The 14,081-nt window shown below is 53.5% G+C and overlaps 2 protein-coding genes across 2 annotated transcripts; one reads left to right on the top strand and one right to left on the bottom strand.

Moving 5' to 3' along the window:
* Positions 1 to 246: 246 nt before the first annotated feature.
* Positions 247 to 1,426, top strand: B0H18DRAFT_1086857 (Alpha/Beta hydrolase protein; the record flags this gene model as incomplete). The annotated part of the gene is made up of 4 exons (XM_048032101.1): positions 247 to 373; positions 424 to 792; positions 845 to 1,320; positions 1,370 to 1,426. The coding sequence occupies 4 exons, from the start codon at positions 247 to 249 to the stop codon at positions 1,424 to 1,426; spliced, it is 1,029 nt and encodes a 342-aa protein (XP_047888838.1).
* Positions 1,427 to 1,566: 140 nt separating this feature from the next.
* Positions 1,567 to 3,136, bottom strand: B0H18DRAFT_958004 (uncharacterized protein; the record flags this gene model as incomplete). Its single annotated transcript, XM_048042648.1, has 10 exons — positions 1,567 to 1,589; positions 1,654 to 1,758; positions 1,850 to 1,912; positions 1,968 to 2,032; positions 2,106 to 2,139; positions 2,214 to 2,224; positions 2,385 to 2,497; positions 2,556 to 2,617; positions 2,743 to 2,877; positions 3,085 to 3,136. 10 exons carry the CDS (start codon positions 3,134 to 3,136, stop codon positions 1,567 to 1,569), a joined length of 663 nt encoding a protein of 220 aa, XP_047888837.1.
* Between the last annotated feature and the right edge of the window lie 10,945 nt (positions 3,137 to 14,081).

The raw sequence follows: 14,081 nt of genomic DNA, 5'->3' as shown, positions 1-14,081 counted from the left end.
GATGCGGATTTGAATACGCCATGCTCCGAATACCACGGCCTGTCCTTATGGTCATCGAGTTCCTTTTCTATGCAGCATCGTAAACGTGATCTCCATGTGACAGTGTTGCAGAGTCCAGCCGTTGTATAAACCGCGTCTCCCTTCTGCTACAAAGATCCTATCCGCATGCCTATCCTGTCCGCCTTTCGTAACCAGTTGCGAAATCGTCAGTCGCGTCCTCAATCTCCCATCGTCGCCCCGCTCGTCATGTCCTCTCTCGTCATCAACGACCAGGGCATCGAGCTCCGCTATACTGATAGCGGTGCTCCTCCGAGTACCAGCTCAACCCCGTATATCACGTTGTTTATGGTCCACGGCATGGGCTTCATCGGGCGTAAGTTGTCCAACACCAGCCGCCTGCCTGGGTCCTTACGCGACTTTCAGCCATCTTCAAGAAGATACAGGCTTTGGCGCACTCCTCGAACCTTCGCGTCGTTGCCATAAACCGACGTGGCTACACCGGCTCTACCCCCCTGACCCAAGCAGAGGCAACTGCACCACTCGCGGGGTCTGACGAAGACAAGGCGACATACATTGCCAACAGAGGCCTCGAAATAGCAAGCTTCATCGACGCTTTTATCCAGAAACACAACATACCTCCAATCGCCGTTGATCGCAAGGGCGGCGGTGTGGGTCTGCTGGGTTGGTCCGCAGGGAATGTGTCCACGCTGTCCGCCGTGGCATACGTCGATAGGCTGCCTCCGGCTGCGCAGAAACGGCTCGCATCGTACATGCGCGCGTTGATTCTACAAGGTATGTATCTCTCCAGATGGTGGTGCCTCGCACATCTGACTCCTGCTGGAAGAACCACCGTCTCTCTGCCTTGGCATGCCGCTTCCCCCGGGCACCTGGTCGCCGCAGATCGATCCCTCCATCCCCGAGAAGTGTCATGAACCGTTCTTCACCCAGTGGATCACGTCGTACTTCGACCACGGGGACCTCTCAACACGCGACACGAACGTTCTCTCCTATATCGTCCCCTCCGTGTCACGCCGTCCGACGATTTACGCCATGTCCCCCGAAGATCGTCAGGAGTTCGTAGAGGAAGTCCCGGAGGGCCCAGCCATGTTTTGTACCATGGCGCAAGCTCTCGCCATGTACCGCAGGGCGTGTTTCGATCGCGACGTGCGTGCCCGGCTCCCAGAGCTGAAGGTATGGTCCTTGACGGGAGATGTTACCCCCTCGTTCTCTATCGCGTCGTTCTGGACGATCCAAGACGAGGACAAGGAACGCGGCGGCGGCTTCGTCAACTACAAGATGATTCCAGGTGTCAACCATTTCGTGCGTATACATTGAACAAAGCCCGTTCTCCCCCCTGACTGGCCAACAGATGCACTGGGATGACCCGGAAAAAGCCATCCAGGCTTATCTTGAAGCGTTGGCGTAGGGACATACGGCGAACCTCCTGCCTAGTGTACAATAGACCAAGACATCCACGTGTTCCGCGAGCTGTTACGGGCTTGGAGTCGTACTGCACTCGATTCTCGATGACTGGTATTCAAGTAACTCGTCTCCTGTACAGTATATTCATATGGCATTGCATCGAATACCTGTGTGATTTTCTTGTCACGTATGCAGACCCTTTGTCGAGCGGATACAAGGCCAGAGCATTACCTGCGCCAGCGAGTACGTGAGATCGCATGTTGGTTAGATATGGAGTCGGAGCCTCTTGGATCATCATGGATGTAGCAGCTGTCTTCTGGACAATGAACGCTAACGCTGACGCACATTACACGCGCCAGGGGCTCACGAGTGGAGAATGCTAGTAGAAGTTACACCAAGACCTTGTTTGTCTGCCACAACAACGTACTGAAGATGATGTCGAGGAGCGGGTCGTCTGAGTAGGTACGTGGCTCCTCGTTGTTGCGGCTTCCTGAGAAACGCTGTTTGTTAAAGCCGAGAATATGCTAAGTTCCCATTGAGCGCACCGAAGGAGATCGTGGCCTGCCAAATGAGGTCTGATTTGAAGTCAATCAGGAATCCATCCTCTGGCCTATAACTGAGCTATGACTCTCGACAGGCGTATGTTCAGACTGCCATCCACGGCCAGATAGATTGAGACTTACCAACACAGTCCATCCCTAGGTTCGGCGCAAGTCCCTTCCCCGGGCCGCCACATCATCAGCAACATCAACAAAATAGTCGTCCCAGCACGCCGTGTCCTACGCCCTCACCATGAGGAGACCTTTATAACAACATGTCAGATCAAATATAAATGATATCAAAAGTGACACCGCCGATAGCACCTATAGAGCATCTGCACAGGAACCAGGAAACGAAGCATGGGTGAAGCTCAGCTTTCAGAGTGAAGATCGTAACTTATCCCGTTGATAAGTCCGACCCACGCTCCACCAGTGTCATGATAATCGTACGTGTGTGCGACGACACTCGCGTGGGGGGCATCTTGAATACTATTCGCTCTAGACATGGCGCCGTCAAAACGTCTCCATTTCTTCGCCTGTCAGCTACGACGTGGGTGAATGCGAGACATAGAAGTAAGGCGTGAGACTACGCACGACACCCGGGTCGACTTGCTCGTCCAGTGGTGGTCGATACCCTCCTTCGTTGGGAGGATCAGCTGGAAGCTCCGTCTTCAGCTTCACAAACTGGAGGACAGAGGAGCGACTGACAGTCTTGGGTCGAGATCAAGATGGACGAGAATGATGGTCTTCGAGCAAAACACGATCCCGATGTCAGGCGCACCGAGCCCGGAGCAGGGCGACACAGTCGGAGGAGGCCTAGGTGCGCTGCCCTTCGTTGATTGTAGCCGATATTCTCGAAACGGTTTATTCTCAATCTCAATACCCTCGACATGGAGCCAGCGCGCGAAGTCCGAGTCTGATCACGAGCAGAGTCAGCCACAGATATGGAAATAAAGGCAACAGAGTTGAGCAAGCATGCGAGGGAAGGACGAACATTCGTTCACTGGAAAGGCCATCCTGGAAGAGTGCCGGCCATCCAGGGGCGCGCGGAGGAGCAGACGCCTCTCAGAGTCAAACTGTCTTCGACTCAGCGTACTCTGAAGCCTCAATTCCTGCAACGTACCTCCAAAATCCTCGCCGAGTAGTAATGCGGGAAACCAAGAGTGGTAGGCCATAGTCACGATAGGCGATGGGGTCGAATGACGGCGCTAAAACGTCATGTGCGCTAGATCTAATTAGCGAGAATTAGCGGCCCTCGAATCCGAGTCTCCTCGAACAAGACCCGACCTCCTTCCTCCTCTTCTCCTCTCCCTCTTGACCGAGTAATCGCGTAATCGCACGCTACACTGATTGCTACCAACCCGTGATGGGGTCCGCTCTCCCTTGGTCAATTTATCATTGAAGCTATCCATGTTGAGACCGGCGGCTTCACACTCTGATTCGCGCTCCTCACCAGTTCAACGCCGTATATCTCCTGCGGTTTGAACAGCCGTCTTCCGGCATGCTCATCTGTTCTATTGCATCATCAAACGCGTATCCACGTTGCAATGCTGCCACCCGGAGCCTAAGTACCAGAGAGCGGATGAGCGATTGTTGAGTGACAGGAATAGAGGCTGAGCGGGATACACGGGTAAGTCACCAGATGCCTATGCCTTTGTGGTCTGAGACTGAATTGCGTTCCGTGGCACCAGAAGCTGTTGGTATCGTTGGACATGATCTCAATGACGGCCAGGCGAGGTCAAAGGTATTCCGAACATTCGCTGTCCCTGGCGTCGGACTGAAAACCTTCATAGACGTCCGATTCAGCCTACCACGGTCATTGTTGCATCATTCGCCCTTCTACTAAGAGGTGCACGCCGTATGTCACTAGCAGGAATAGGGAAACTGTCCATCATGGAGTCGGAGGCGTGAAAACGTATGTTTTGCACGCGCATCGTCTCACATCTTCCAGTCTTCGACTGACTTTCTCTCATAGCTTATAAAGTAACCGCCTCGTGCTGTTCGTCCAAGACAATGTCAGCGCCGCCGTGTAGATGGGTCTAAGGCGCCATCCCGCGTCGACAGTGGTCGACTACGCCTGCCCGCGAGACTCTGGTCCGCACGTCCAGCAATCGGAAACGCGTGCTTCCGTAGCCGCGATGGTCGTATTACGCAGCGCTGTGGAGTCCTGCCAAGCGTGTTGTACCATACACAAATCAAGTGGGCACCCTCAGTGGTTACTGGGGTGACTCCAAAATCCGAAGACATCGTCTACCGCCACGCTACCCCCATCTACCGATCAAGCCTCCGCACTCCATATGATGCTTGACACTGCTCTCGCGTTGACAACGACTTCGGACCGATTTGCCAGTGGATCTCAGAGTGAAGCCATACGCGGCACGCAGCATTCCCGGCTACCCGGAAGAGAGTGCGCGGTTTCCGAAAACAGACGGGCCCTTGGATGACACCCCTCGCGCGGTTCACGCACCCAAGCATATCCGCAAGGTGCTCCATACGAAGCCGTCGCGGAAGTCGACCGCTAACGTCAAGCCGCTTGGTTGTATCGCGACGACCAGGATCCACGTCACATGTATTCGATATGATTGGGACGCTTCACAGTGCTTTCACGACGCTCCTTATGGACGACCGGTCGCCACCTAGGGCGACGGTTTCGCCTGGATTCCTGTGTGCGACCGCTCGGGCTCGGCGACGTGCGACGTCTTCTGACACTAGTTATGGGCACAATCGCTGGCGCCGTCCTCCAAGAAATCCTGGATAACAACTCGCCGTCTACACGACTACCAGACTAAGGGGCGTTGACTCAAGTGGCCAGGTGCTCGTCAAGCTCACTGGTGATGCGATGGACGGTGTCTTCGGAGATGAGGCGAGGCGACGCCGGACGCGTTCTTTCCTTCCACGAGCCCGAGTCTTCCCCTCTCGTTCCATGACCATGCTGGTATCGCTCGTGAACGTCATACATGCGGCACATGCGTTGCTTGCTGGCGCTAAATGGATGCTCGACGTACGGTGATGCCATTCCTGCAAAGGCCACGAGAGTCGCGCGACCTACTTGCCGCGTCGATGGACGCGTCCTTTCCACTGGCGAACAGCGCACTATCCAGCAGGCCACCGCGGGGCCTACAGCGACACGCCTTTCATGCTACCCATCTCCCTATATGCCTTCAACCGAAGTACAGCAAAAGCTCAGCGCAGGCGGCGCAGACATCGTAGGTCCCGTCCTTGACCCTCTGTGTATGTGCCGCGCTGCATCGAGTGCTTCCCTCGCTCTTTCGTGACGGAGGAGCAGCGAGCCGCTCATACGGAGACGGACGTTGTGCGTATCTCCTCCCAACACCAACATCCCTCGACTGTGCCCGCCTGTCGTAGCGGTACCGCAGGCCACTCGACATGAGTTCACGCGGTTGCCTGGGGATGACCTAGGTCCCGCCGCCATTGTCGACCTGGCCTGGCTCCTCCACATTTTCTCGCATGCGCACGCGTCCGCTAGCTGTCAATACCAGTAGCGTGGTGGAACAGGAGGACGACCTCGAGGCGGAGCACGTCGAGAATCGCAGAGATGGAAGTTTCAAGCCCGTACCTATCTGTACAGTTCGAACCCGTCTTCTCGTGTGTATCAGTACGTCTCTCGTCGCGTTGTACAAGCTACAGTCCTTTCGTTGCGCAGACGGTGCACCAACGAATACGAATATATCATACATGCTAAAGGTCACGCACACGTTGGATGGTAGGTTCGACACAGACCCCCCACGTGAACGTGGAGGGTGTTGTGGCGAGACTACGTTGGACGGAATGTATACACCGGCACGACGGCGCGTACATCCATGTGATACGCTTGAAGCAGGCGAGCCACCTCTACGCTGCTAGAGCCCCCACCGGGCGACAGAGATCAACACTGTCCAATGGTGTGAGGAAGCAACGCGACCGCGTAAACTCGGAGCCGGTTGGGACGAAAGCAGAATGAGTTCGAGGGGGCCTTCATACCGCGTTGGACGGGCCTTCATTTCGCGTGCGCTGCAGATGCGAATCATGTCCATGCATAAGTAGTTCGGTCCGTTGCGGTGTGCAATTCCAGAGCTCGTTGGCCCTCGACCTCCTGCGACGTCGCATCGCTTATTCAAATGCGTCCGAAACGTCCCGTATGACCGTACTGCGGCATTATTATCGACTTGCGACGGAGCAACTCCTGCTTCGGTATGTTTAGAGACTTAATTCGGACAATGTAGCAACCGCACGTCGATCTCAAAGCTCTCATGCTACGGAACATTGGTGCCTTTGCGAGAGAAGCTAATAACATTGATCGATGCCAGTAATATTAAACATCTGCGAAGAGATAAACTGCATGGTTTCAGAAGGAGAGCGATGCCATTCAACATCATCCAGAGTTTCAGAAGTCGGAAAGCTCAATATCTGCATCTGATATGGCCTCCGAGTTGACTGCGCTATTCCCTCGAAATTGGATGGATGCTGTGTCATGGGTGGGTAGACCGACAGCCATATTCGTAGACTGATCACCAGCGTACGTTCCTAGTAGGACTCGGTTCGAAGGGTCAACGGCATCGTGCATGTTGAGCTACGCACAATATGAGCCCGATGTACTATTAATCAAGCACACGGAGTTTGGGGATAGACTCACAAGCAATCTTGAACCCAATACGGAGAAAGCCATCATCGCCAATCTGAAAGTCCGTGAGAGTGAGGCCACTGGCATTATGGGAGGTATTCTACGTTCGACTCACGGGAAGAAAGCTGCGAAAAGTCCGGCCTGTAAGAAAAGGCGTTAGAGTAGGTAGATGACTCGAGTGGCTGATAAACATACACCGCCCACATTCCAGCCAACCACGTTTGCAACAATGGTCAACACAACGCCACCGAAGTATACCACCGAGTCTCGCAACAGGACATATATAATCTTAGGACGCCTGTCCTCGATCACCAGCTGAGCCGATCTGAAGAGCGAAAGGCATAATAGTAGAGTTTCGAATGTCAGCATCGGCAACCAGAAGGTCCATGCCCAAGGTTTGATGCCCGATGGGAGGCAGCCCGTGAGGTCTTGTAAGGGACCTGGTAAAGATACGACTACAACAGGTATTCAGAACAGTTTCGTCATGGCATATGAGCGAATACTCTGACTTACATACAGCGTCACGGGCGACCATACTTATGATGGTAGTTTCGCTGGTGAGAACCCCTACGTAGTACACACATAGAAAAATGAGGATTCTCCGATTGCATCCGTACAAAGCGTACAGGCGCATGATGTAGACCGCTGAACATCGTTCATTAGTGTGTTCTCGGTTCACATCGACTTCACGCACTGCATATGGCTACCTCGAATGGGATTGAACCATAGACCAAGAAGTTCAACCAACGGTTGCAGCTGGTGTGCGTTCAGCCATGTACATTACAACAGTCCAATGGCATTGGGCGACCTACAACTATTCTGTGTGTCATGCGTATATTCATATGCGTGCATCAATGAGTTTCGTACCTTTGTGTCTGAGTTGTGTGCGACAGCAAGGACTAGCGAATGGTCAGTCTACGTTTTCCTCTCCAGATACGAACGCACCGATGTTATCGAATCTGCGAAGATATGAGTACGGTGTCTGGATGGACGATTGAAGGGAATGGACACACGTGAGGTTGAATATACTATGCGGGCGCAACGATCGGTTTTCAGGGCAGCACAGCAAGAGCGATCATGCACTTACCACCAATATCGGTTCTAATAAATGGGAGTGTCTCAGTGACAATCAGAGATGTGCGACGTTGCATACACTAGACTCACCCAATAAAACAGAATCTTCGTCCAGGCGAATTTCCCTTGCCAGATGTATCTGACCTGCTCGTATACGGTCATGAGGTAAGCTTATGAATCCTACGACTCGCTTCCATACCTCATCTGCAAATGTCAACACTGAAACAGACACAAATCAACACCACGACGGCATAAGACAAGCATGCACCACACACTCCAGTCATACAGTAGAATCGTAAGCGAGAGCGCTGCGGACTGCCTCAGCAATTGAAAACGTCCCTGATTCGACAAAGAAATGCTCACACCACATCAAACGCGTGAACCGATAGTCTTCCATGAAGCTCTTCAACAAGGCTTCTTCGGCATTCAAGAAAGTAATCAACGGCGAATCAGTCGCGTTGGACGAACTGGCCATGGTCAGAGGATTCAGGCAGCGGTGAGGGACGAGCGCATACTACGGCCAGGTTTTTAGGTCAAGGCACTCCGTGAATCATGATGATCAAGGTAGGCTACAGGTGACAACAGGTGTACACCAGGTTAGCTCTGCACCTCCTGTAAATTTCGAAGGAGAAGCTATACAGCTTCGTGGCCTATCCAGCCGATAGGGACAGCGAGCCCCATGTCGAAATTTGGGGCCACGTCATGCCAGTCGCCGAACTGCCGCGAGGCGATCCAGCTGAACAGTTCATGAGCTGGCGAAGCTGTCAAATAAGTACACAAGACTTACCTCGAACGGCAACCACGCGCACAGTTCCGTCCGGGTTGGCTTCGAAGGGTAGACTACGACACAGATCTGGTGTATGATGATGCCATTGTTCCGGCAAACTTGGGGGAGATATGATGCAGCAGTCGAGTGAATAGTCCGCTGACATGATGATTTGAGTTCATTCGATTTGAGTTCACGTTGAATGCATATCTTGCAAATTGGCACTGCCCCTCGGATAGCAGCTGACGAGGAGCGCTGTTGAGAACTTTAAAGGAACACCGGTGTTCATTACTTTATCGTGAACCATCATCGAACCGGTCTGCACAGGTAGCAGGGCTTTCAGAGGCTATGTACGCATCATGCTTTAGTAACATCCAGCCCACATCGTTGGGCCCCACTAAAAAGAGCTTCTGGGAGGGAAAGGAGGAGGAAGAGGAAGAGGAGGATGGGGCCACCGCAACCGAGGCTCAGCGCTCAGCGCTCAGCCTCAGCCTAGTCAATAGTGCCCGTCCGAGCCCGCCGCGCCCGGAGGAGGCCTGCGCGGCGCGAAGCCCAACAATACAGACTTGCTTACCTGGAAAGCTTCTTGGACCACATGTACGTATATCATCCCAATGAAATGATGACACGATTATCTTGACTCCAGGATAAGGTCGTGGTGATCCACGAGGCACGAGGAAGCCGTACACGCCTGAGCGGTCTAATTGGAAGAGTTCCTGATTGATATCCTTGTTTGAGCACGGAACTCTGAACCTCACCAATACAGACCGAATACGACACGACAAAACCACAATTCGCCGCCGAAGCATCGCATGTACATCACACATAACACGGAGCTCTTCCATCCCAGCACCAGCCAGCATTCCGTTATCGTACCATACGCCATCTCCTCCGATCTGTTCTGGGTATGAGACGTGCTTCGAAAGCCTGGAGGACGTCTATTGCCGCTTACCATTCTACCCTGTCTTCGGTCGCCGAGCTTCGAATAGAGCTACGACCCCCACGAGCTTCACCTCAACATCTTCGAACCGACCCTCCAGAGCATTCTTGAGGTCATCGAGGGCGTCGTCGGCATTCCCGAATATGCCTTTCTTGTTGTAAAGACCCATCAAACGCCTGCCCAGCCAGTTGTGCGCCACCCCTGGGCCTCGTCCCAGTATGGTCGCGCCATACAACACTCCATCAGGCCGGAGTGCCGCTCCCAAAGTAGCGAAAACCTTCGGCCCTTTGTCGACCATGCTTCCCGGAAGGCAGTGAAGCAGGTAGAACAAGGAAACGGAGTCGAACTTTCCGTGAAGATGGTCGGGAAGGGGATGGAAGACGTTGTGGTGGATTTCATCGATGGTCCCCCTGTATCCCGCCTGACGCAGACGAGAGGACGCCGTGCTCAACGTCGCCTCATTGAGGTCGAGTAACGTGACGTTCTCTGTCTTGGCCAAGTTGTGCGCGGACTTCGCAGTATAATACCCCGTACCGACACCGACGTCTAGATGGGCCCTCTCGCCCAAGTCCTTGTGGAAAAACGGGACGAGAGTCGAGCTCGTAGGGCATCGCCATGCCCATTTGTTGGAGATAACAAGGACCACAAGGTCGTACAGTCGCAGATTGAAGCGGGAATAGACACGTGCTGAGGGATCCATGGGTCGAAGGCGCGGGAGATGGTGAAGACTGGAGTAAGAGCTGCGAGTGCTCTGGACGCACGATACCGGACAGTAGGTTCCGTGGGAGGGTTTCTTATGGGCCTGCGAGTAGCAGGCGGAGAATGCGCGGTTGTCATGATTCTCGGGGGGAAGGACATGGGTTCGAAGAAGCTTTCAAGTCTCCGCATCCGGTGTGCGATGATCTGTCAAGCAGCGGTGGCAAATGATAAGATTCGGGTATCGTGGGCACTCGCTGCATGTACTTAGCAAATGAGTGGACAGACCTCGTATCACCCCAAATCCACAATTACTCGGTTGCCGACGATGCAATCCTTGCGCTTGAGGCCTTGAGGCCTGCCAAAGGCCTGACTCATCCCAGTCGTCGATGCGCCAAAATCAAGCCTGCAGTGCGAACCTGCCACCGCACCGGTATGGCGTGTCATCCTGAGTCAGGCACCATCTATCATAGGGTGTTGTGTACGTTGATCTATAGCGAGTTCACTGTCAGCGTTGTATGTAGGATCCGAGTACATACCGACCAGGACTGTGACTGCGTAGACAGACTCTGAGCGCTGAGTGTTACTGTCGCTGAGCGCGGTCACACACAGTGACATTGACGTAGTGTGACGCGATTGCGGCAGTCGCCGGCAACGCGTGCGTCTCCTAATACACAACCACCACCACCACCACCACCTCCTCCTCCTCCTCCTCCTTCCTCTAGTGCACTACCTCTGCCTCTCGTACATTGCAGATTGCCATGTCGTCAACGTGTCAAAATACCGGAGTCGAGAATGTCGGAACTTAGTGGGATGCGAGAGCCAGGCCTCAGTGTAAGTAAACTGCTCTAGTATCGTGTTAACAATTCTGCAGCATACAAAAGACTGACCCTCAAGTGATAGTATATGCATTGTACAACAAACGAAAACGACCCGCACCTCAGGCGTCAGCCTCGATGCTTGACGTGAAATGCGTATGACTTGTCGTAGCTCTCAATGGGACTCCTCTACCCTTCATTTCGAAGTCTGCGCTGTACCATCGTGGCTACCTTGTCTAATTACCTTTAAACAACCGTCGATATCCATCATCTACTGGTCAGCGACGATCGCGAAGCTAATCAGCCCAAGGTTACCGCGAGCGCCGCCCAGCAGTAGCATCGGGCATCAATGGCTTTGTGAGTACCACTCGGGTGTAGTCTAATCTGACTGACCCATACTCCTCAGCCTGATTCGTATTACGAACGTGTAAAGGCTGCTGCACTTTGAACCAGGTTCGTGACGCATCAATCTGCATACTCGAACCTTGCATCGTCGTCGTCATCATCATCTACGCCAGGGTCGTCGCTAATTTTCGCGCTCTTTGTCGTCTATGCACTGGTGCATAGAATGCGACAGGCTAAACATATTGCATTTGTTACTCTCTCTTTTCAACCAAAACCCACGACCCAGTTTCTTGCCAGTCCTCATTGGGCTCCGCGATGCTCTTCATCTCTACGACATACACTCGAAGAGGTAGAGTAGCGGGTCTGGCGCACCAGCGCACATCCCTAGGTGCATGCGCACCCGAGGCGCGAACGCGCCACGACGGCACTGAAGTAGTATGAGGTCGTTGAGGTGCTCATCGCATCGACCTCCGGGAAATCGCTGGACCGTCGTTTGGGCCACGTCATGACACCAGCACTGCAAGGCGACGCGTTTTTACACGTGATCGTGCTTCATACGTGTTTACCGAATACACCTCGTTCCTCGTTCACCGGCACCAGTTCAACACGAGCAGTTCACTCTCGTAGCCTCGAGCCTATGCCAAAATTTGTCGCCTCATTCAACCGCGTGTACTTCCATAGATCGTCAAAGACCGGGAATTTGTCGGGTGCCAGCTGGCTGGTTGTACTACGCGGTGGTACATACGGTGCTTTGAACGACGTGCGCTGGCATGAGAAGTCTTCATCGGACATCCTCAAGCGCTCGACCATCCGCGTTATCCCCAGCACTTGGTACGCGCCGAAGACGGATCAAGCTAGTAGTTGTCCTGCATTCGCACGGCAACCCCGCAGAGGTACCGCGAGCCGTTGGCCTTCGTGCTAGGGCTCAGGCCCTCTCCAATCCGAGGCACAATGCCGCAGCTAGTGGACACCCGGAGGGGTTCGACCGCGTGATTATACCCAGAGCATAGGTGCGGAGCAGTTCGTGCGTTCTTTTGCACGAGCTCAACGCTCAGTGAATGCATCTTTCAGTTGCTGCAGCCTTTGCTCTCGAGAAAACTTCATCTATACCCGGTGTACTGTCATGTAATGGAACGTCGCGTTCGCTTTGCGTACAGCTCGTGAAGTTGGCCGTCGCAGCCGGAGTGTCCATCATCGGCGAGTACTCGCCTGGCGTCTATGGTTCGTCTAGGGAGAACAATACCGGGCTGTTGCACCTGCTTCTGCATCGGGACTGCGAGTAAGCCTCTGGTATATATATTCGAGTCCGTACTGATCCATACTAATGCGCAGTCTCGTCACTTGGTGCGACTTCACATCTGGCTCCACCCCACACCGAGTATGAGCAGGCGGTTCGATGGGCATACACCAAGTATATCACACCCCTCGTAAAGAACATCTATACAACCGCGCTTGTTGCAGGGCGGTTATGGTTCGTCCTAATCGTTCCAGCACCCGAATTGAACTCGCCGTAGTGTCTAGGTTGTGTCTAGGTATGTGCACTGTCAGCGTCGCATGGCGATTGCCAAATATCGTCCATATTCGCGTCTGATTCTGTTCCTTCCTCGCCATCGCGAGGATCTACGAACTCTCCTTATGGTGCATTCTTCTCAACGCTGTAACTTCTAGTGACAAATCATGCTGGATCTTGTTCAACGCGATGCCCCAATTGATGGTAGGCCCACAAGTACTGTCATCGCCATTGCTCGCACTCACGTATTCCGACATAGGGGATTATCCCCACCCTAGTGGCCAAGATTGGTTTCACCCGGAAAGATGACCACTGCTCAACGCAAACGAGACATACTTACAGCATAGCATTTACACTCAGCTACCTTGGAGAGGATCTGGCCAGACCCACTGTGATTGCCTGTTCCGTTACAGCACTCTATTCACCCCCATCTGCAGCTTGAAGAGATGATGTTCAGCGAAGAGAGCACGCACGTACCGATGAAATAGTGCATAATGCCAAGCCCCCCTGACATACTAGTCGGTACGAACTTCTGTCATGGTGTTTGCAATAATTTGGAAAACCGTAGCGATTCTTTCCCTCTACACCAAGACAGCGCGTACCCCCAAAAGATTATCTGACAGAAGCTCCTAAATTGAGTCCCTACTCTTTGTTGTCGGGCTTTTGAGCGGAGAAGATGTAGAACCTAATCTCTGCTCCCACCGTCTCATTCCACTCGTTCTCAACGCTGTCGAGAAGCTCATCAAACTCAGCTTCCGACCCAACAACACCCAGTCCTCCTGCATTCAGAATAGGCGTCTTCATGCCCCTGAACACTCCCATGAAATTGTCCCGCGCGGCGACGCCAACATCGCCAGCCCAGCTTCCCAGAGGTATGGTTCTTTCCTCGACACAAATATTGACGAAGCCCAAATCGCGCAGCATGTCGGGAATGTAGCGCGCGCAATCTAGCACGAGGCTCTTGGCTTTGAACAAATCCTGGACCAGGAGTATATGCTTCTCGGTCGTGGGCCCCGCCTTCCAGGACCCCACTTCGTCGAGCTGCACCCAGCCGCCCGGAGCAAGCGTGCGCATCATCTCCTTGATAGCGATCGTCCACTCTTCAGCGCGGAGTGCTGCGACGAGGAGACGCTGGTGGATGAGTTTGAACATATCTGACCATTCGGGGGGAGCTTCGTGATTGTAGCGACCATAAACTCGACGTTCCCGCGCGAGACGACCTCCTTGACCTCAGTAGGGAAAAGGCGGGCTTCGATGTCGATTGCATGAATGACCGTAGACGTTGGAACGATGCTGAGAATGTCCACAAGCCATGTACCTGGGAACCATTCTGAGTGAGAACCATCCGCT

The sequence above is a fragment of the Fomitopsis serialis genome (assembly GCF_022376445.1).
Source record: "Fomitopsis serialis strain Sig1Antser10 chromosome Unknown B0H18scaffold_91, whole genome shotgun sequence".
NCBI lineage: Eukaryota > Fungi > Basidiomycota > Agaricomycetes > Polyporales > Fomitopsidaceae > Fomitopsis > Fomitopsis serialis.
Note: the sequence above shows the minus strand (reverse complement) of the source record. Positions and strands in the feature narration are given on the sequence as shown.